The sequence below is a fragment of the Capra hircus genome, chromosome 11 (assembly GCF_001704415.2).
Source record: "Capra hircus breed San Clemente chromosome 11, ASM170441v1, whole genome shotgun sequence".
Taxonomy (NCBI): Eukaryota; Metazoa; Chordata; class Mammalia; order Artiodactyla; family Bovidae; genus Capra; species Capra hircus.
The window spans coordinates 61,010,397-61,034,717 of record NC_030818.1 but is presented as its reverse complement, the minus strand read 5'-3'; the positions used below and the strand labels follow the sequence as shown (position 1 = coordinate 61,034,717).

Genomic DNA, 24,321 nt, shown 5'->3' with positions numbered 1-24,321 from the left:
GGTCAAGATTATAAAAATTTAGATTTGGGTTGAGATAGATACTAACTTATAAACTGTATATTAACATAGGGACAGACCTCTTTTGGGGTTTCCCTGGTGGCTTAGCAGTAAAGAATCTGTCTGCTAATGCAGGAGGTGTGGATTCAGTCCCTGGGTTGGGAAGATCCCTGGAGAAGGAAATGGCAACCCCATTTCAGTATTCTTGCCTGGGAAATCTCATGGACAAAGGACTCTGGTGGGCTACAGTCTATTGGATTCCAAAGAGTTGGACATGACTTAGTGACTAAAAAGAGGCAGAAGCAGCAGACCTCTTTTTACCCAACTAAAGGTACATTAGGGCTTCCCAAGTGGCTCAGTGGTAAAGAATCCACCTGCCAATGCAGGAGATACAGGTTCAATTCACGGGTCAGGAAGATCCTTTGGAGGAGGAAACGGCAACCCACTCCAGAATTCTTGCCAGGATAATCCCCAGGGCAGAAGAGCCTGTGGACTATACTCCATGAGGTCACAAAGAGTTAGACATGACTGAGCATACATGCACACAAAGATATATTACAGAAAGACCTCTTTAGTTAAAATATGATGATTACAAAATGAAATGTACTTACTCATCCAACTCTTCTTCTTCAGCTTTAGAGCTATCAGCATAGAGATACTTGCTCATGTCCACTGGTCTTATATTTTTTCTTTTTGTAGACTGGGGCGGAGAATCCTTTACAGTTACAAAGGTTTCTGGCTCATCAAATGGGTTCAAATACTGTGGAGTCTGTACCTCTTTAAAGGGATTATAGCTGTTACTATAAAAGGATTCTTCTGGTTTTTTAGGTGAAATTGTTTCAGTGATTTGTTCTAGAAAACAATAGCAAAAGATGAATTAAATTAATACTACCTGATACTTGCTTATATATTTAGTCTTCAAAAACACTCAATCTTGAATAAATACTCTATGAGGTTGAAAGAGTGTAAATCAATACTATGTTTTAGAGGGGCTAAGTTCAGAAGATGTGATATCTAAGATTTTTGTCTACTTCTCTAGGCGCTCTCTGAAATAGCATCTTTGAATTGTTAATAGTCTCAGCATCTCTTCTAAATTGACATTATGGTATGCTGATTTTGGAAATTTTAACCTTCTTAGAGGTACAATATCTATTGTTGCTTATTTTATTTCACTATACTAAGTTGCCCCACCCCAAACTGACATATAAAAATTTCTGCTTTTAAAAAAAACATAAAATGAACTTAATTTTGGAATGGTCTCTGGTAGTTACACAAGCAGAGATCACTTAGGAATCTGAAAATTCATTCTGGAATATATCAAAAATACACCATATGTCACTGAATTTGTTTTTGTGAAGTCTTCAAAGACCAGGTTTCTGTATACTATAAGACCTTAAATCTTTACAGCTTTTAATGGGCCTTTTCAACATAATTCATATTCAGTCAATGCTTTATATAATAACATAAAGGAATAACAAGACTTCTAAAGTTGAAAGAGCTACATTAAAATCATACTGATAGATGTATTCCACTAAATTCTAAATTTTACTACAAATTTCAATTTGAAAACAAAGGTACTCTTAAAAATAAAATCTGACTTCACAGCACAAAAAGCACTACGATAGTATCATGTCCTCCAAAAATACTTATGGAGTACTTAGTAACAGCATTTTGCTTTTATGTTTATTAATATTTTAAAACAAAACTAGGGAGAGTTTCACAGAAGTTCAGTGGTTAGTACTCTGTGTTTTCACTGCCATGGGCCTGGGTCCAATCCCTGGTCAGGGAACTAAGATCCCATAAGCTCCATAGCATGGCCCCCCACCAAAAAAAACACCCAAAACTGGAATGTATAATAAAACTGTTTAAAATTTAGATTTTAATGATATAAACATTTCCCTAAATTGGAAAAAAGTTTCAGAAAGCGGATAATCACAGAACAGTTCAAAAGTAATTTTAATTATGCCATGCAACTCTAACAAAATATTTCTAGGAGAAGAAGGCAGAAAATTGGTTATTAAAATCTTCAAGAAAAATGATTGTTTCATAAGTGACATTTCAAACAATATAATCCAATTAACATAAAAATCTCTTCATTGACATATATTTATGATTTTTATGTTTTAGAGTCAAACTACTTTTACTTATATGTTAGACATTAGCCCAGAAAAATTATTTTGTCTTTATATTCAAAAGATAACTATAACAAACAACTCTAAATTGAAATTCTATACACCATGGTGAAGCAATCATGAAGTATTGAACAGAATTCATAAAATCATAATAAATCAACAGTGAAATGAATTTAGAAACAGCCTAAGGTAGAGAAGAAACTCAGTAACTGTATGTTTAGTAACACCAGGATAATACTCAAACACCACAATAAGCTTTATGCTAATCTAAATGAAGTATTATCTTTTCTCTGAGCGTAGAAGAGACTGAAAGAGTTCTTTTGCTGACTCAATTTTTTATTAACAAATCCCAAGTCTCAAATGCTTAAGAAATAAACAAAAGTTGTTCAATGGAAATACCATTTTTTTTTTAACTTTCAGGTAAAGGATTACAAAAATTGATCCAAGCAAGTTCTTAAGTTATAAAACCAAAAGCAAGAAAGTACTCAAACTATAGAGCAAGATTTGAAGATGATAGAATAGCAACAAAGGAGAGTTTAAGATGAGATTATTTCATTTAAAGGATAACATACATTTAAAAATGACTTTCTAAACAGGTCAGTGAACACAGACTGTCATGAATCTAAGAGGAGAATTGAAACTATAAAAGCAAAACAAAAAAAAAACAAATATCTAAACAACTGCAACACATTTTTTTCTTTCCTAACTACTTGTGTTACTTGAGAATGCATGTTTTTAATCATAAAAATTAATAATACATTATTTCAAGAAAAATAAATATTCTCCTAATAGAAAATACTTATTCTAAAGTCTTCAAGAAGTGTTTAATTAAAGAAAATACTGGCTGTCAAGTTTATTTTTGGCTCTATACGCATAATTAAAGATTCTGAATAAGGCTCTCTTAACCTTTCCAAAATAGAAATACAATATATGCATTCTGTAGTACTCTTTTCTATACCTCGGAAACAGACACACATATATTTTTTTAAATTACTTATTTAATTTTAAAATGAAAATCTCAAATACTCCTATCTAAAAATATTTTGGTAATTTTTTTTAACTCAGTGTATTCAGACATATATACTATGTAATTAAGGAGCTTTGTGGTCAAAAGAAGACACTTGATTAGTAATCTGAGCTCCAACTCCACCTCCATTTACCTGAAGTTCTTGTTCAAATCACTTAATTCCTCTGGGCCTCAGCTCCCTAATCTGTGAAAAGAGGCTGCTGAACCAGATTACTTCTAAGATTATTATAATCATTAAGATTTCAAATACTTTAATATAAAATAAGTCACAAAAAAATACAACCTCATTAATCTAAACTTACTAATTTAGAATTTGATAAGAAGGGAGAAAGTAAAGGAAAGAAAAGAAGAAGTAGATTATGAAATGTTATTTCATACAGTGAATCCTTAAATTGAAATCTCATTTTCACAATGATCTGCAGTAGCAAAATTCTTTAAAGCTCAGGAGGATGTCATAAGAGCAGTCTAAAAGATGCAAACAGGGGTTACTCATTCTTGCATTTACTTTGAGCAAACAGATTTTAATTAAACAAAGGTCTTATTTCTTTAATAGCTCTTTTCTAAGCTTTAATAGGTTGAAACTACTTGATAAGAAAAATGACTAAGGAAAAAAAAACCTTGATTTTATTTCTTCTATGTATGTTGTATATATGACAGGAGTAGCTCTTAAATCTTTTCTTCTGTTCTGTGACATTCACATGCACAGTTTAACTTTTGTTACTGAGAATAATTCCCAGCTGGAGACAGGGAATTAGGGGTGGAGAGGCTCATCAGACTGAGGTGTGAGGGTGGAGAAGCTGTATATAGAGAGAGGCTACCTCCACCATCCTAATATGGGTATTTCCCACAACCTGATCTTGCTTGGTAAGGCCAAAATAATGAGACTTTACTGTATGCCAGCTAAGTAAAATACTGTTATATCTAATATTAGAGCTTCACTATTCGATCAAACTAATAAAGAGTTAAAAAAAAATAAGCCCCAAGTAAATATTTATGTAGGCTTTCTTTTTTCTTTAAAAATAATTCAATAGAAGCTATCCAGAATTGCTGATCAATTGCAACTGGTACTGAATAAATAATAGTCATTATAAATAAAATTTATAAGTCTTTAAAACAAAACAAAAAAATCTCTTTCTGTCCTTACAAATCATGAGAACTTGACTAAATAAAGACTTCAAAAGTAAAGAAAAAATGTGCTACCTTCTGAATCAGGATCTCCAAACGGGTTTAATTCTGCTACATCAGGATCACCAAATGGATTTAAATTCACAGTGGCCAAGTCCTTTTCTGATTCATCCAAAAAGTTAAGTTTGTTGATAAGCTCTGAAAATAAACATATGTGTCAGTTCACTGTGGTTACATAGAGCTAAGCATAATTATTATTCATTCATGAAACATTTCAAACTGTAAAAATTTACACTAATAATACCTGCAAATAATAAGATATAGCATTTTACCAATGAAAGAATGCCATTCAAGTATTTTGTAGCATACCAACATATTCAAATAAAAGAAAACAGACATATGCATATGAATTTGAAAATAACAGACAATAAATAGAGAAACTCATCTCAATCTTACTTGATTCAATAAAAAAGTACTAACATATATTCTGAGAAAAAACATCTTTCACTCCTAAATTATTGAATAATTCAAACTTATGTAATACAAGCAAATATTTTTAAAACAATATTGTTACAATATATAAGCTAACTAAATAAATATGTCATATGACCAATTATTATAAGATATTTAAAAATCACTGCCTATCATCCTAATACGGGTTTTGCTAAAGATGGTAAGTTATGTTATGCTGTTGCCTGTTGGTGCACTACAAATTACCAAAGAAAATTTATTAAAGGAAATGCACAAAGACAAAACTGACAGCTAAGTACAGACAGAAACAAGAGGTAGCAGGTCACAGTAAATACAGGCAATCAGAAGCAGAAAGAAAGGAAGAAAGCTCTTAGACCTTCAGAGGAACTGGCTGATTTAGCTGAAGGCATATTTGCTTGCTTTATGCAGTCATCTTGATCTTCATCTAAGCTGCTCAGAGCATTCAATTGGTTTACAATTTCTGTAAACAGAAGCCAGTCGAGACAAATGTAAGGAAAGGTCACTTAATTAAAGAGTCATAGAAGCATGCTGTTACTCAAAAAGACAAAGAGAGGGGATATTTGGTTAATCAAAAGAATACAGTCAGAGGATGTTATTTTGATAAACTACAACAGATGTATTTAACTGAAAGTGATGCTGTACTAATAGAGAACATTTTTGTTAAAATTTATATTAGTACTATTAACTAGGTTAACAAATACAAAACAAAGATAATAACTCTCACATTCTACATTTGTAAAATAGGGCTTTAAATGAAGGCATTAAAAATAGAATAGAAAAATTTTCATCAGATACCACAGAAAATATGTGCTATTTGTTTTATAGTATTCTAAATTTAAATTAAAGGATTTAAGAATATATCTACATGAATCATGAACATAATAAGCACTTGTTAATATTCTAGAATGTTAAAAATCAGCACAAAATAATAAAAGCAGGCAATTGCTATTTTCTACTCCTGCTTTCTAGAGAATTTGTGCTTTTAAGGGAACTCCTGAGTATTTGCTTTAGGATATCTTATTTAGCCAGTAAGAGACAGAATAAAAAAGACAGGAACAGACAGCAAAATATTAAAATAAAAATTCATTCTGTACATAAATAGAATTTTTAAAAATGAGTCATACATGTTTTGGACAACTCCAAATATGTGAAATTATGATTCACTGGGTGAAAATTAGCTTGGAATAAAATATTAAGAACCTACTAGAGTATTCTAGTTAATCCTTGCTATTTCCAAAGTTAAAACTTGGCAATAACTTAGGCATTAGGACAAACCAAACAGATCCAGATCATTCAGTGGGAAATAAAATGGTTAGAAATAGAAAACAGTTGCAAATCCAGCATTAAAATGCTGTTCTTTAACACACAAATGTAGAGTCTAAATTTTATTTGAACCACATAATATAAATACATGGTTGTAATAAGGTTGTCTTCATCCAATCATTTGTTGTTGAACAAATAAATACTTATTTATCACTCTGTGCCAAGTACCATGTTTGGAACATAAGAATGAAAAAAAATCAGGCATAGTTTTGCCCTCATGGAATTTACCATTGATAAAGAAAGATATTAACACTGAAAAAGACCATAAACGACTACTAGAAAAACTGACAAACGTATTCATTTCCCTTGTCTGAATGAGAAATATATTTTGTATGAATAAGATTGCTTGAGATAGTCAATCATGGAAAATAAAAAAAGAGTAAACAGAATTAATACTAACTGGACTCTTTGTCTGTGAATAATATGAGCTAAATAATCAGTTTTTATAAAGTATCTTCTTCCATTTTATCCTTCCAATAGTTTAAATCTCATTCTGACTCAAATTAACCTAGCAAATTCCTCAACAGGAAGAATTCATTCTTAAAGTAGATTTCTTACCCCAAACTACTAGTTACTGTAACTTTGCAATTTTCAAGGAAGTGTAATAGAGTGAAGAATCTATGCTATGTGACTACCAGTGCATGGCTGACTTTTTTTCATTCATTACTAGTTTTGTATTTTTAAAAGTTTGCAGATATTTATAACTTAAAAAAATATGAAAAAAAACAAATATTAGTAACATTAGTTAACAGCAGTTAACCTCTATTAAGAAGTAGAAAGGGCTCTGCATATGTTATTAGTTGATTCTCAAATATATCCTGAGGTATTATTATTAATATTCACATTTTATCATGTATATTAGTAGCATTTATTTGCACTTTATTCCCAGATGTGCAATTACTGGTTAAAATATTTTAAAATAATGCTCAAAGATTTGTACTTTCTTTACACATTTTATTTAATATTCTTAGATATATTTTCAATGACAGTAGAAATCATTTATTCAAACATCTTATATAAGGGGCAATATACGGAATACTAAAGAAACATTAAATTTGGTCCTTACCTTCAAAACATTATTATTGTTCCATTATACACTTTTATGTACAAAATGGACATTCATTTAAATGCTATCAAAGTGACTATCACATGACTAAATTATTTACATTGTAATTTTTCTGAATGTTCAGAGTATTTCCTTCTCCTCATCATGCTTTTGGTGATATCTAAAACCACTGATAAAAAAAATCTAAAACCACTGATAAAAAATAAATAAAGTAAAACCACTAAGGACCACTCCGTCATTAACTAACCCAAAGTAACTACTTATTTCCATCCCTGTCTCAATAAATTGTCCTTCCTATCCTAGCTTTCCTTATTTATCCATATCTTAAATAAATCCTTACTTAACACCTAGATCCTCTGCTTCTAGAATTCATTCACAAATGATCCAGATCATAAAAAGAAGCAATCTCCAAAGAAATACCATTTATCTACATAATAAACATTTCTCAAGTACCTATTATCCTTTTGGGAGGCAGATAGATAAGTAAGGCAATATGTGATAAATATGATATATGTTATAATTGAGACATGCATCGTAGGCTAAGTGAAACTGGAAGAGAGGCGTATAACTCAGGCTGAGGTTGGGAAGACTTCCTGGAGTTATTGAGTGAAAATAAAACAAATAGATATCAATGTTATTATTAAAAAAGAAAGGGGAGGACCTTCCACAACAATGCAAGGGAGGCAAATGAGAATATGATATACCTGAGGAACAGCAAGTTGCTTGGGGGTTAAGATGTCAGGGATGGGGAATGGAATGAGATGAGGCTGGCCAATGTGGTGTCATGAAGGTTACAGTGACCAAAATGAAGAATGTGAAGTTTACTCTGAAAGCTCTGAGAAGCCATTGTAAGATCAAATGCATATTTTAGAAACATCATACCAAGAGCGACATAGTAGCAACAATTGAAAAAAAACAGGATAGGAAGATAAAAGATGAGCAGTTCAGCATCATGACTTCATGAAGGGAGGGACTTAGTAAATATTTGCTAATTAAAGAATAAATTAAGAAGAAAGTTTTGAAGGTTTTAATTTGATATGGGGAGTGGGGAAAGGAATCTAGGATACCTGCCAAGCTTCTGTCTTGGGTGACTGTGTGGACATTAGTTCTAGAACTATAGTGGGGGCTATTCAGTTTGGCCACACCAAGCTACAGTTGCCTGTGAAACTTATGAAAATAAGTCAACTGGTATTTGCATATGCTGATGCACAGCCTAAAATACAAATTTTGTTATATATTTCTCCTTTAAAAAAAGAAGTACATTTCTTTTACTTCCAAATTTCTTGCAGTCAATATGTTTTACATGTATAATCAGAAAAACAGAAGCTAAAAGTTTAAAAGAAGGTTCACAACATAAATTCCCAGAATTTTTTTATGTGGGACACTTTCCTAGTAATATACCACCCTGATCAAAAAAATTCCCTGGCCCAATATATTTATATATATATATTTATTAAAGACTTATTTCACCAAAAGTCTACACTTTGGAAAATGTTATTTAATAATGATATGTAATAGCACAAAATATAATTTCTACCTACCCTAGCACTACTCAAACTGAGCAATAAACCTATAGTGCAGTATTAAGTCATCAGTAACAGGGTGTCAATCTAGACTTGTTTCATATTGGTGAGAATAAGAAGGCAAACTAAATTAGGGGCAAGCAATCGAAGCACAGGGTCAAGTAATTTGAGACTCTTCTTTATTGTTAGGAAGGCAAAAGAAGATAGAAATTGACCATGAGAGATTATCACACCGGACCAAAACAGGGGGATAGAAGTGGTGTCACAAAGAATAGGTGGGTTTTTCTTTTTAAGAAAGTCTGTAGTGGAGTTAAAAGGGCCAGTGTGGGGGTGGGGTGGGGGCTACCTAGAGGCACAACATACCTACAAATCTTATAGCATCCTCATTCTTCCCTCCAAAGTATAGGATTCAGTACAGGCATATCTCATTTTAAAATGGTCTAAGATAGTAACACTGCAACCTCTTGACAGAGATCAAGTTTAGAAGGACATCACTTTTTTCATAGGCTTTGAGCCCATAAATATTTAATTTATGGATATAATATGTTTAATAATGTGATTTTCAATCCCATTAGTAGATCATATTGCAAATGAATGAATGAATAAACTGAATGAAAGTCCTAATACTAGCCATAATTTTTATAAAGATAGAAAGACATACACCTTATTTTTAAATTTTGGCAATTGTGTTTTTAATCTTACATCTGTCTATATATCTACATGTGTATAGATTATGCATCTATGTACAACACATTTCATTTATCTCTAGAAACGTTAGTTTTAGCTACCAACCTAAAATTTGGTGGTTTAAAACAAATTATCACCTCTCACAGTTCTGTGGATTGACTGGACTCAGCCGAGTGGTTCACTGCAGTTAGAGAGTAGCTTGGGATTAAATCACCAAAACATTGAACTGGGCTGGCTGTCTAAAACTGTTTCTTCAAATGCATGTTTGGTGTTCAGCTGAGAGGCTGGAACAACTGGGGACTGTTCAGGCATCTCTCCCCCTACCCCCTAGCACTGTAAATAGCTATCAATATGGGTATTTTGGGGTTTCCTTTCAACACAGCAACCCAGGGTAGCTGGACATTTTACATGGCAACCAGTATCTCACACAAAACACTACAAGGGGCCAAGGTAGAAGCTACAACTTAGCTTTGGAAGTTACAGAATGTCACTTCCTCACTGCATTCTATTGATTAAAAGTGATTTATGGAACCAGCCCAGAAGACGGGGAGGGGACTACAAAAGGGCATGAATATTGAGAGGCCTTTTTCACTCACTGGAGGACAATCTTTGAAGACTAGCTACCACACAGTAGATCAATAAATCAGAAAGTTGAAATCATTCATTTTCTTGCTAATCTAGTGAATTTATTATAATTCTCATATTACCTTCCAGCATTTTAGTCATGCACATATATGACAGGTATAATCTTAAACTGTACAATTCAATGAATTTTGACAAATGTATATACATCCATGTGACACAAGAGGCAGAGTACTGCACCACCACCAGACTCCCGCAAATTCTCTCATGCCTCTTTTCAGACAATCTCCAAATACACTAGCTGACACTATTCTAATGTTTTTAACACAAGATTAGTTTTGCCTCTTCTAGAACATCATGTAAATGGAAACATGCAGAACATAAGTTCAGTTCCGTCACTAGTCGTGTCTGATTCTTTGCAACCACATAGACTGCAGCATGCCAGGCCTCCCTGTACATCACCAACTCCTGGAGTTGACTTCAACTCATTTCCATTGAGTCGGTGATGCCATCCAACCACCTCATCCTCTGTCGTTCCCTTCTCCTCCTGACTTCAATCTTTCCCAGCATTAGGGTCTTTTCAAATGACTCATTTCTTCGCATCAGATGGCCAGAGTATTGGAGTTTCAGCTTCAACATCAGTCCTTCCAAAGAACACCCAGAACTGATTTCCTTTAGGATGGACTGGCTGGATCTCCTTGCAGTTCAAGGGACTCCCAAGAGTCTTCTCCAACACCACAGTTCAAAAGCATCAAGTCTTCAGTGCTCAGCTTTCTTGATAGTTCAACTCTCACATCCATACATGACCACTGGAAAAACCATAGTCTTGACTAGATGGACCTTTGTTGGCAAAGTAATGTCTCTGCTTTTTAATATGCTGTCTAGGTTGGTCATAAGAGCAAGCGTCTTTTAGTTTCATGGCTGCAGTTACCATCTGCAGTGATTTTGGAGCCCCCCAAAATAAAGTCAGCCACTGTTTCCACTGTTTCCCCATCTATTTCCCATGAAGTGATCAGACCAGATGCCATGATCTTAGTTTTCTGAATGTTGAGCTTTAAGCCAACTTTCTCGCTCTCCTCTTTCACTTTCATCAAGATGATCTTTAGTTCTTCTTTGCTTTCTGCCATAAGGGTGGTGTCATCTGCATATCTGAGGTTACTGATGTTTCTCCGACCACCTTGATTCTAGCTTGTGCCTCATCCAGCCCAGTGTTTCTCATGATGTACTTTGCATATAAATTAAATAAGCAGGGTGACAATATACAGCCTTGACATACTCCTTTCTCTATTTGGAACCAGTCTGTTGTTCCATGGCCAGTTCTAACTGTTGCTTCCTAACATGAATACAGATTTCTCAGGAGGCAGGTGAGGTAGTCTGGTATTTCCATCTCTTTCGGAATTTTCCACAATTTGTGGTGATCCACACACTCAAAGGCTTTGACATAGTCATAAAGTAGAAATAGATGTTTTTCTGAATCTCTTTTGCTTTTTTGATAATCCAGGGAATGTTGGCAATTTGATCTCTGGTTCCTCTGCCTTTTCTAAAACCAGCTTGAACATCAGGGAGTTCTCGGCTCATGTATTGCTGAAGCCTGGTTTGGAGAATTTTGAGCATTACTTTACTAGCGTGTGAGATGAGTGCAATTGTGCGGTACTTTGAGCATTCTTTGGTATTGCCTTTCTTTGGGATTGGAATGAAAACTGACCTTTTCCAGCCCTGGGGCCACTGCTGAGTTTTCCAAACTTGCTGGTTATTGAGTACAGCACTTTCACAGCATCATCTTTTAGGATTTGAAATAGCTCAACTGGAACTCCATCACCTCTACTAGCTTTGTTCGTGTGATGCTTCCTAAGGCCCACTTGATGTCACATTCCAGGATGTCTGGCTCTAGGTGAGTGATCACACCATCGTGATTATCTGGGTCATGAAGATCTTTTTTGTATAGTTCTTCTGCGTATTCTTGACACCTCTTCTTAATATCTTCTGCTTCTATTAGGTACATACCATTCCTGTCCTTTATCGAGCCCATCTTTCCATGAAATGTTCCACTGGCATCTCTAATTTTCTTGAAGAGATCTCTAGTCTTTCCCTATCTATTGTTTTCCTCTATTTCTTTGCACTGATCACTGAGGAAGGCTTTCTTATCTCTCCTTGCAATTCTTTGGAACTCTACATTCAAGTGGGTATATCTTTGCTTTTTTCCTTTGCTTTTGGCCTCTCTTCTATTCACAGCTATTTGTAAGGCTTCCTCAGACAGCCATTTTGCTTTTTTGCATTTCTTTTTCTTGGGCATGGTCTTGATCCCTCCCTCCTATACCAACCTCCATCCATAGTTTGTCAGGCAATCTATCAGATCTAATCCCTTGAATCTATTTCTCACTTCCACTGTATAATACTAAGGGATTTGATTTAGGTCACACCTGAATGGTCTAGTGGTTTTCCCCACTTTCTTCAACTTGAGTCTGAATTTGGCAATAAGGTTTCATGATCTGAGCCGCAGTCAGCTCTGGGTCTTGTTTTTGTTGACTGTATAAAGCTTCTCCATCTTTGGCTGCAAAGAATATAATCAATCTGATTTCGGTATTGACCATCTGGTAACGTCCATGTGTAGAGTCTTCTCTTGTGTTGTTGGAAGAGGGCACTTGCTATGACCAGGTCGCCATTAACCCCACGAAAGAGCAGCCAGAACTTACACAGGACTGGGAAATAGACTCTTGGTGGGCACAAACAGAACCTTGTGCACACCGGGACCCAGGAGAAAGGAGTAGTGACCCCACAAAAGACTGACCCAGACTTGCCCAGGAATGTCCAGAAATCTGAAGCAGAGGTGTGGGTTAGTGGTGGCCTGCTGCTGGGCTGGGAGCACTGAGTGCAGCAGTGTGTGCATGGGACCTTTTGAAGGAGGTCACCATTATTTTCATTTACTCCACATAGTTTGGCCCCAGGTAAATTGCCGGGAGGGAACACAGCTGTACCCATCAACAGAAAATTGGATATAAGATGTACTGAGCATGGCTCTCTTGAGAAATCTGTATGCAGGTCAGGAAGCAACAGTTAGAACTGACATGGAACAACAGACTGGTTCCAAATAGGAAAAGGAGTACGTCAAGGCTGTATATTGTCACCCTGCTTATTTAACTTATAAGCAGAGTACATCATGAGAAACGCTGGACTGGAAGAAGCACAAGGTGGAATCAAGATTGCCGGGAGAAATATCAATAACCTCAGATATGCAGATGACACCACCCTTATGGCAGAAAGTGAAGAGGAGCTAAAAAGCCTCTTGATGAAAGTGAAAGAGGAGAGCAAAAAAGTTGGCTTAAAGCTCAACATTCAGAAAATGAAGATCATGGCATCCAGTCCCATCACTTCATGGGAAATAGACGGGGAAACAGTGGAAACAGTGTCAGACTTTATTTTGGGGGGCTCCAAAATCACTGCAGATGGTGATTTCAGCCATGAAATTAAGACGCTTACTCCGTGGAAGAAAAGTTATGACCAACCTAGATAGCATATTCAAAAGCAGAGACATTACTTTGCCAACTGAGGTCCGTCTAGTCAAGGCTATGGTTTTTCCTGTGGTCAAATATGGATGTGAGAGTTGGACTGTGAAGAAGGCTGAGTGCCGAAGAATTGATGCTTTTGAACTGTGGTGTTGGAGAAGACTCTTGAGAGTCCCTTGGACTGCAAGGAGATCCAACCAGTCCATTCTGAAGGAGATCAACCCTGGGATTTCTTTGGAAGGAATGATGCTGAAGCTGAAACTCCAGTACTCTGGCCACCTCATGAGAAGAGTTGGCTCATTGGAAAGGACTCTGATGCTGGGAGGGATTGGGGGGCAGGAGGAGAAGGGGACGACCGAGGATGAGATGGCTGGATGGCATCACGGACTCGATGGACATGAGTCTGAGTGAACTCCAGGAGATTGTGATGAACAGGGAGGCCTGGTGTGCTGCGATTCATGGGGTCGCAAAGAGTCGGACACGACTGAGTGACTGAATTGAACTGAACTGAGCATGGCCCCGCCCATCAGAACAAGACCCAGTTTCCCCCTCAGTCAGTCTCTTCCATCAGGAAGCTTCCATAAGACTCTTATCCTTCTCCATCAGAGGGCAGAGAGATTGAAAACAATCACAGAAAACTAACCAATCTGATCACATGGACCACAGCCTTGTCTAATTCAATGAAACTACAAGCCATGCCGTGTAGTGCCACCCAAGACAGACAGGTCATGGTGGAGAGTTCTGACAAAATTTGGTATACTGGAGAAGGGAATGGCAAACCACTTCCGTATTCTTGCCTTGAGAACCCCATGAGCAGTATGAAAAGGCAAAAAGATAGCATACTGAAAGAGGAACTCCCAAGGCTGGTAGGTGCCCAATATGCTACTGGAGATCAGTGGAGAAATAACTCCAGAAAGAATGAACAGATGGAGCCAAAGCAAAACCACCACCCCGTTGTGGATGTGACTGGTGATAGAAGTAAAGTCCGATGCTGTAAACAGCAATATTGCAAAGGAACCTGGAATGTTAGATCCATGAATCGAGGCAAATTGGAAGTGGTCAAACAGGAGATGGCAAGAGCGAACATCGACATTTAGGAATCAGCAAACTAAAATGGACTGGAATGGGTGAAACTGACTCAGATGACCATTTTATCTACTACTGTGGGCAAGAATCCCTTAGAAGAAATGGAGTAGCCATCATAGTCAACCAAAGAGTCCAAAATGTAGTACTTAGATGCAATCCCCAAAACGACAGAATGATCTCTGTTTGTTTCCAAGGCAAATCATTCAATATCACGGTAATTCAAGCTATGCCCCAACCAGTAACAAACTGAAGAAGCTGAAGTTGAACAGTTCTATCAAGACCTACAAGACCTTCTAGAACTAAAAAAAGATGTCCTTTTTATTACAGGTGACTGGAATATAAAAGTAGGAAGTCAAGAGACACCTGGATTAACAGGCAAATTTGGCTTTGGAGTACAGCATACAATACATACACTCATGTAAATCCTTTTTCTCTCAGCATGATCGTTTTGAGATATATCCATGTTGCTGAACACATCAATAGTTCATTTTTTTTGCTGAATAGTATTCCATTCACAAATATAATATGGTTCAGACATATTGCTGAGCTGTTTCCAGTTTGGGGCTCTTATGAATAAAATATGAACATTTTTGTGCTAGTCTTTTTTGGATACATGTTTTCATTTCTTTTGGATAAAGATTCCACTCCACAAGGAGCAGAATGCTTGGTCAGGGGGTGCATTTTTATAATATTTATTAATGTTAATGTTTATTATTATAAACATATGCTCTAGGTATATCTGTAGTGTTTATAAGAAACTTCCTAAGTGACCTTACCATTATATTCTTCATGAACAATGGATGAAAGTTCCAGTCGGTCCATATCTTTACCAACAGTGAGAATTTATTGCCAGTCTTTTAAATTTTAACCACTTGGGGAATGTGGAGCTGTATTTCATGATGATTTTAACTTGCTTTTCCCTGATGACAAGTGACACTAGCAATATTTTCTTATGCTTACTGGCCAATGATGTATCTTTCTTTGTGAACCACAGGTTCAAATCCTTGCCCATTACCACAGGGGGGGGAAAAAAAAGGGTTGTCTTTTTATTATTGAGTTAGAGGACATTAAAATAACCTATTCCAGATACAAGTCAGATATATGCATCTTGAATATTTTCTTCTAGTCTGTAATTTGCCAATACATTTTCTTATTGGCCTATTTCAATGGCATGCATCCTAAAAGTTTTACGAAGTCAATTCATCAGATTTTTCTTTCACGGTTGTTACTTTCTGTGTCTTGTGTAGAAGAACCTTCTGTCCACTCTCAGGCCACAAATATAGTCTTTTTTTCTTCAGAGGCTTTATAGTTTTAGCTTTTACATTTAGGTCCATGATCTACCTTGAATTAATGTTTGTGTATATGTGGGAATTGAGACTCATTCCATGCAGATATCTAGGTGTTTCAGAATAATTTGTTGAAAATCTTTTCCTTTCTTTACTGAATTGTCCTGCACCTTTGCTAAAAATTAATTCACCAAAGACATTTCTATTTCAGGACTTCATGTTTTGTTCCACTCATCTGTCTTTCCTATGCCAATACCATACTATATTAATTATCACAGCTTTACAGTAAATCTTGATGTCAGACAGTATTAACAATTCTGTTCCTTTTCAATATTGTTTGGGCTATTCAGTTCCTTTATAAATCCAATTGTATTTCAGAATCAGCTATCAATGTCTACTTTTAAAAAAGCTTGCTAGGGGATATCCTGATGGTCTAGTGGTTAAAAATTCGCCTTCCAATGCAAGGAACCTGGGTTCATTCTCCAATTAGGGAACTAGGATCCCACATGCTGCAGGGCAACTAAGCCAGCACACCAGAATTATGCGAGCATGCCACAATTAGTGAGCCTGCACGCTTGAGAGCCTGTGTGCCAGAACTAGAGTCCGCACTCCAGAACTACTAAAGCCCATGCTCTAGAGTCTGTGCTCTGCAACAAGAGAAGCCCATGCACCACAATGAAGAGCCCAGCACAGTCAGAAAAAAACGCCTGCTAGCATTATGAATGGCACTGAGTTGAACATAGATCTATTTGTGGAGAAGATAACATCTTTACAATATTGAGTTCTCCAATCTATAAACACAGAATCTCTATTTAATAAGATCTTCTTTAATTACCTTCAATAATGTATTATAGCTTTCAGGGTAGAGGTTTTTCTACATCTTTTGCTAAATTCATTTTGAAGAAGTCTATGTTACTTTCAGCCTCCTTTGTAAATGAAACTGTTTCATTAACCTAATCTTCCAAATGTTTATTGTTCATATACAAAAATGTAAATTTTCTATATCGATTTTGTATCATGTGCCCTTGCTAAGGTCTTCAGTACAATATTGAATGAAAGTGGTGACAGCAAACATCCTGGCCTTTATCCAATCTTTGGAGGAAAAGTGTTCAGTGTTTCATCATTATATATGATGTTGGCTCACCACAGATGCCATTTATCAAAATGAAGAAATTCATTTATATTAAAACTGCTGAGAAACTGGGATTGAATTTTTTCAAATGCTCCTTTCTGCATCTATTGAGGTAATTATATGATTTTTCTCCTTTATTCTGTTACTATGGTTAAAGCAACCTTGCATTTCTAGGATAAATCCTTAAAGAATGCATATGGGTACTTGGACTATTAATTGTCTCTTGTCTCTTTCCTAAATAAATCCTGGAGATCGTCCAACTTCTTCAGAGTTCTTACTTTCCTCGTGGTTCTGTCAGATGGATTCTCAGTATCCACAGAATTCTCCCAGAGTCTTGCATGGGGTGCTAGATAATGTTCAGTTGTCCTTAGTACAAGCCAAGCAGCATTATGGTTTAAGAGTAACATAGAAAGTAGGCTGAATTGGTAATTTCTATCTTCTGCCACTTCTACTATTCTTTTAGTTGATACATTTGAGTTATAAACACTGAGAAGAAATGCTCTTGCTATCTTCAGTCTCTCATCCTGGTGTCTCAAACTCTCTTTAAGAGTTAGCTTGATACCTTGCAAACTTTTTAGCTTAAGAGACTAGAAATGCCCCACCTCTCTGCTTCTATTTTCCAACTTTACAACCTAAATAACAGATGCAATATTCCAGAAATTCTCATCCTTCACACAGATCTCCAAAACAGGTGGTCATTTTAATTTCTTGTTACTTTATAGATAGAGTCCACAGCAATTCTATGATTTTGTTAATCTGTCTCCTAAGTACCAAAGGGTAAACACCCAGAAGCAAAAATCCAGAAGTAAAAAAAAAAAAAAAACAGACAAATTAATAGATGTATTTTCTGACCAGAGCCCCAAGTTAATTCTGAGAAACCTTTTAATCTAAGAAAAGAGACCTATTTATCCCTATCGATAACCCTAGCAAGTAGGACATTTAATCTCAGAGGGCTGAGTCATACCATAATCAACTCTAGATCCTCAAATATGAACTGCTATCTTCTCTACTACCATCTGTGCTGTAAGATTATGTTCCCTGAAGGTAGCCAATATGTCACTTTCTCTTCCTCCTCCTGAATTAACTTTACCAACTATAGAAAAAGGATTAACAAACACCAGGCAATATTGCTCATGGTAAAAATAAATCCTGATATATAAACTGTATCTGGATATGTGTGTGTGTGTTACTCACTCAGCTGTGCCGGACTCTTTGCAATCCCATGGACTGTAACCTACCAGGCTCCTCTATGCATGGGATTTCCCAGGCAGGAATACTGGAATGGGTTGCCATTCCCTTCTCCAGGGATTTCCCCCAGCCAGGAATCGAATCCAAGTCTCCTGCATTGTAGGCAGATTCTTTACCAGCTGAGTCACCAGGGAAGCCTTTGATTCACCCTGCATCTGGATGGGAGGACTCTAAATGAACTACATACCTAATAGAAGGCCACAATTTGACCTCTGATTGTGGGTACGCATGTAATTGAGCATGTCCCTCACAGGAACCCTGGAAACTATACTTATCAAACTGTTACAAAAGCTATTAGTTCTCGGGCATTATAAATATTATAAGCCAAGGTAATCCCTGTTCCTAACTATATGGATCTTATCTCCTTGTACCCAAATTATCATTTGGGGGTAGAGATCAAAGAATAATAACTGGGCTGCCATTGAAAACTACAGTGAAAGAGGAATGCTCTGCTGAATGTAGTTTCTTGTCCAATATCCTTCTAAATGAACTTAATGCCAAGCTTGCGCTATTTGGGTCCTGGGAGTCTGAATGTCTGGTTAACCCTAACTAGAACCGCTGCCAATCTCTGCAACAACTATAAGTATACCAGGGAACTTTCAGGTGTCTCATCACGTTTGGTTTCCCCAATAACGCTCTTTTGTACACTGCTTCATTTAAATCAAACCTTGTGAGCTACATTCAGTAAGACTTTGTCACTTAATATCTTTTTTCTCCTATTTCTGTTGGTGTACAATCAGAAATTCAACATGAATCCCAAAGATGATCAAATGAACAAATCCTCATTCAAGTACTGTGAGGCTGCCATATAGAAAGAGGCACTAATTGTTTTGAAACCATATATAATTTTGAGCACCTGCTACAGTAAACTTCATATTAAAAGGTTTTGTCTGCTCAGTTCCAATGTCTATCACTCCCACTACATTTCAGTGATTTTTCCAACTACCCATTCATGTGTACTGCACCTCTGCAGAAAACATCTATATGGGTAACTTCAATAAAAGGTTCCTACCTAAGAGCCAGTCCCTGTATCCAGTTAGCAGCGAATTATATCTCAGATAGAGAAGATCAGTTAGTATCATTTAGTCACTAAGTCATGTCCAACTCTCTTCCCAGGCAAGAATACTGGAGTGGGTTGCCATTTCCTTCTCTAGAGGATCTTCTTGACTCAAGGACTGAACCTGCATCTCCTGCATTGCAGGCAAATTCTTTACCACTGAGCCACCAGGGAAGCCCTTGATCAGTCTAAATTAAATGTATACCATGAATTTAATTTTACTTCAAGCAAAGTCTATAATTTCAGAAGATATACTTTTATCAATTACTAATGATTTACAGCCATACTCCATAAGAGCACAGGCTAAATGAAGAGCCCCTAGGTATCAATCTAAGATAGACTCAAAATAATTCTAATAGTCTGTTTAAGAAGTTTGCAGCTTATATATATATTCATATAAATATGAAGAAATAATGTACCCATATAATTTTACTGGAAATAAGATACTCATATAATTTTATTGGTATAATGTGACTGTATTTTATGCATTCATATTATAACATAAAGATATATTTAATATAGGGAAATTTTTAAATAATAATTCCTTTCTCTATAAAAACTGCATCAACAATTTTTAAAGCTACAAGGAAGAGTGAATGTAAGCTCTGTTATTGCCACTTTATCTGGTAAATAAAAATACCCACCATCCTTTATTTGTACCATATTTACACAATACATTCACTTTCGTTACTCTTTTATTCACACATTACTAATGTTAAATTGTAATATTTTTTATGATCTTAAAAATATTTTACTCAAACATTTTTAGAGTGGCAGTGCTGGTGCTAAAAACAAACAAACAAACAAACACTTCTGAGAGTTAACTTTGGAATGAAATTTACATGTGCTAAAAAAAAGTAACTAAGGAAGTCAAAATAAGCTGTGTTTTTAATTTAACTGCCATAACATGCTATGCTGTTAATTTAAGTAATTGTCCTCTGCAAATATAATAGAAAATACTGAGTTAAACAGGCAAGGAAATACATTAAATGCTCTAATGACAGTAAAATAAAATACTGAGGAAAAAAATGTTAATGTCAAAGCATAAGTGTGTTATAATGATTGTGGCATTATTGACCTAAAACAAACGTAATCATCCAAGGTCAGTATTTACCTATGCTCTCTCAATACACAGTTTATATTCATTACTTTTGTATTATGAATTATTTACTCTTGAATTATTTAAGGTCTGAATTATGTGTCTCCTCCAGATTGCATTTCGTCCATCAAATGGGATCATCACATCTTATATTAATATAAGACAGTATAAAGGTCAAAATGAATGGAACAAGACAATAGGTCAGAGTGACCAATGTGGGCTACAATAGGAGAGAGAAGCCCACTCATTTGTGACCTTTCATTTAAAATATTTTAAACTCTTAGTGTGTTCCAGACAATGTGCTAGAAGCTAGAGATGAAAAAATGATCAAAATATAGTCTCTATCTTGAAGAAATTGCATAAAATATGGAAAATAAATAATAACACAAACCAGTAGCATTCCAAAGAAATTCTGGATCATCAAAAGTAACTTCTATTAGAGTCAGAGAATTTTAGGCTATCCCCAGAAGTTACCTCTGCAGTAGAGATCTTAGAAATTAAAGTATATATGTTTATTTAAGCAATAAAGGTTGTTATGGTATGAATGTCTGTGTCTGTCATAATTCATATAATGAAATCCTAATTTACAATGTGATAGTATTAGGAGGTGGGGCATTTGGCAGGTGACTAGGTTATGAGGCTGGATGAGATTAATAGTCTTATAAAAGAGGCCCAAAAGAACTCCCTTGCCCCCATCCACCATGTAAAGAATACAGTGAAAAGTCTGTGACCCAGAAGATGGTCCTTACCCAACCACGTTGACACACTGATCTCAGACTTCCAGTCTCCAAAACTGTGAGAAACAAATTTCTGTTGTTTATAAACTATCCAATCTTTGATATTTTGTTATAGCAGCTCAAATGGACTCAGATAAGAGTTCAGCTATAAAATCTAATTACTACTGAATCCTTTCACTAAACCTGTATTTTGCTCAAAATATTGTCCTTTCTTTTCTTTTCAGTAGCAATGCAGAACTTGTGACATGCTATCACCATTTTTGCGCACTGCTGTGATGAAAATATACAACATTGATCAAAATGGCTATAACAATGAAAATGTGTGGCATTCTAGTTGCTACTAATGGTATAAATACCTAACTGAGATTTAGTTTTAACCAAAAGCCATATACAAAGAATAAACCATATTCTCTAATTAAAAGATTGAATTACATCTCAACTGGAATAAAAAACTCATGCTGTAAGAAAATGCATGCATTTGCAAATGGTACAGTGCACAAGGGGCAGAGTGACAATTTTAAATGGAGAGGACATAAGAGGCTTCTCAGAGGATGTGGCAAAAGAATTAAAATTTAAAGAATAGGTAAGTAGTAGTTGGAATTGGTAAGGGAAGGACATAACTTCCCTTCCTGAAGTACTTCAACTAGCCAAATCAAACAAAGAACTCAAAGACAGCAAAGACATGGCATTTTTTAAATTATTATATAATTCTGCTGACATTATAACAAGCAAATGTCAACATTTATTACTGAAAAAAGAAATCCCAAAATGTTATTGAAATAAAAATAATAGCCAGGAGGGGTTGGAGGGAGAAATTCAAATAAAGAGAAGAGGAAATCATATTGAATTTCTCATCTTACACAAGGTGAGTCAACACATTCTGCTTCACTTTTAATGTTAGTAGAGAAATACAAGCTCAGTTATCCCTCTGGCTTATTTATTTCAGAGGATACTATTCCAAAATGAAAATAGAGGATGTATAACTTTCAAATTACTCTACTAAAGAACATTTAAGAATGGTAAAAATATAAAGAGTGGGTAGAAAAAAATAAGAAAATCCCCAAATAAAAGTATAAAGTAATAGAAATGAAATTAAGTAGGTCAGTTAGCAAGAAATATAACAAAATACTGTTTATGAAGAGAAGTATCTAACACAGATAGGATAAAAATAAAGTGATAAATACACCAAATACAAAGAAGGTATGGATTACAAATATCAACATCAGGCAAAAACTTTAGACAACAGGCATTAAATGGTACAAACTGATCAAATTATAGTTCACAACAAAGGTATAAGAATAAATTTTTATGAACTACATAATTTAGGATTGAAGTTCTCTTTCACTGATGAACTATACACAAAGCATAAGAATATAAAAAGTAAATAATATAAATGTAAACTTGGGTCTAAAAGCTACATGCTGAATCTAACAAAGAGAAGATACATATAAAAAGATGCTCATAAAATACTTACAAAAACAGATCATCTATCTACACTACAAAGAAAAAGATCTCAATCATATTTTTTTTTAATTGAGATAGGATAGGCTTCAGAATCTTATTCAAATTAAACTAGAAATAAACACAGCCCATGACAAAGCACATTCTTCTGAACATTCTTGGGTTAAATAAGAAATCAAAATGGCAAACATAAATTAGAAAACAATGCAGCTGACCCTTGAATAAAACAGGGTTTAAAGAACATCAACCCTCTGTACAGTGGAAAATCCACGTATAACTTATAGCTGGCCTTCTATATTCATGGATCCTTCAAGTCCTCAGTTCCCACATATTCACCTCCACAGATCATGTAGTACTGCACTATTTACTATTAAAAAATATCTACATTCAAGTGGACCTATGCAGTTCAAATCAGTAAAGGGTCAACTGTAATTTATAAAATTTGCTCAGGACAAAACATCTATCTTTGCATACAAGTCTGACCATTTCCTTTTAACAGAAGTAAAAGTGAAGGTCACTGGAGTTGAGGAAGTCACAGAAGTTTTTAACTAAGAAATTAAATTGCTCATCCATGTGATCAAAGGAAATCCCCCATAAAACAGCAAGAATTGAGGCATAGCCAAGAATTCAGTGCCAGAGTGCCCAATTAATTTGGAAAAATCACCAAGAGGTGAATAGATGATAGAAGTCAAGGGATATCAATCCAAAAATTGACAGCAATTTACTAGCGGAAAGGAATATGTATAGAGTACTTGATTTTCATTCCAATAATAAAGGTATAACATGACTTCCTTAAGGGTGATAGTGAGATTGTTGATAAACATTTATTGACCAATTAATACAAAGAGGTTTGAACTACTAACCATCTTAGTAGTTTGATCAAACCAGCTATAAGAAATACTTGCATGGAAGCCTCTAGATATAAGGATACATAAGATGTATACAAATTCAAAACAAAGAATGTCCATATACTTTATGTGAATAAATGAACATGAACTAGGGGAAGGTAGTCAATATATCTCCTCATCTTATCCTTAAGACAGATTTTTACTTAGCATTCATTCCATACAATGACAAAATAACTATGAACATATTTAGGCTACTTCATACTATATTCAGTAGTTTCAATAAAGTTTGATGCTTTCTTGACTAGCCTTGGACTTGCTAAACTCTGTTATTACCATCAGCATATAAAGTTTCCAGCAAGCTAAATGTTGTATTATATTAGGAAGGAAGAAAATATTATTATTATTATTAAGGAAGAAAAAATAAATGCTAAATGCTGTATTATATTAGGAAGGAAGAAAATATATTATTAAGGAAGAAAAAATACCTTGTTAGTGGAATTGATTTTTTCCTGGGAAACAACAATGAATTTTTCTGCAAAAAAAAGCTAAATTTTTAGTTTAAGGCAAATAAAACCAACCAACCAGTAATTTTTGCTGCCTTTTCCTCTTGATTCACTCGGTTCTCATCATCATCTTCATTATCTTCCTCAAAGTCATCTAGATTGCCAATGTCAGCTTGCTTCATACTCATCAAACTAGCCAAACTTTGCATGTCTTCATCCCTACATCAATGATAATACAGTTTATTAAATGACATTGCCTAAAAAAGGGTTGTTTCTTAAGAAAATAATATTAATATATTTCTTCTCTCTAAATGTTAACAAGACTTTTCAAACAGTTATACAAAACTATTGAATAAACATTCATTAATTTTTAAATTGAACATTTAATTTATAGACAGTAAATGATT

At 35.0% G+C, this 24,321-nt stretch overlaps 1 protein-coding gene across 6 annotated transcripts in view; it reads right to left on the bottom strand.

Annotated features, from left to right (window-relative positions):
- EHBP1 (EH domain binding protein 1) overlaps positions 1-24,321 on the bottom strand; it is a 356,781-nt gene that overhangs the window by 187,142 nt on the left and 145,318 nt on the right. For 4 of the 6 annotated variants that reach the window (XM_018055410.1, XM_018055414.1, XM_018055412.1 and 1 more), the window contains exons 7-10: positions 23,994-24,133; positions 5,129-5,233; positions 4,357-4,479; positions 609-849 (exon numbers count right to left, since the gene is read on the bottom strand). In XM_018055410.1, coding sequence (XP_017910899.1) covers positions 609-849; positions 4,357-4,479; positions 5,129-5,233; positions 23,994-24,133 — 609 coding nt within the window. The remainder of the gene's footprint in view (positions 1-608; positions 850-4,356; positions 4,480-5,128; positions 5,234-23,993; positions 24,134-24,321) is intronic. The other 2 variants (XM_018055415.1, XM_018055413.1) reach the window with 1 other exon arrangement.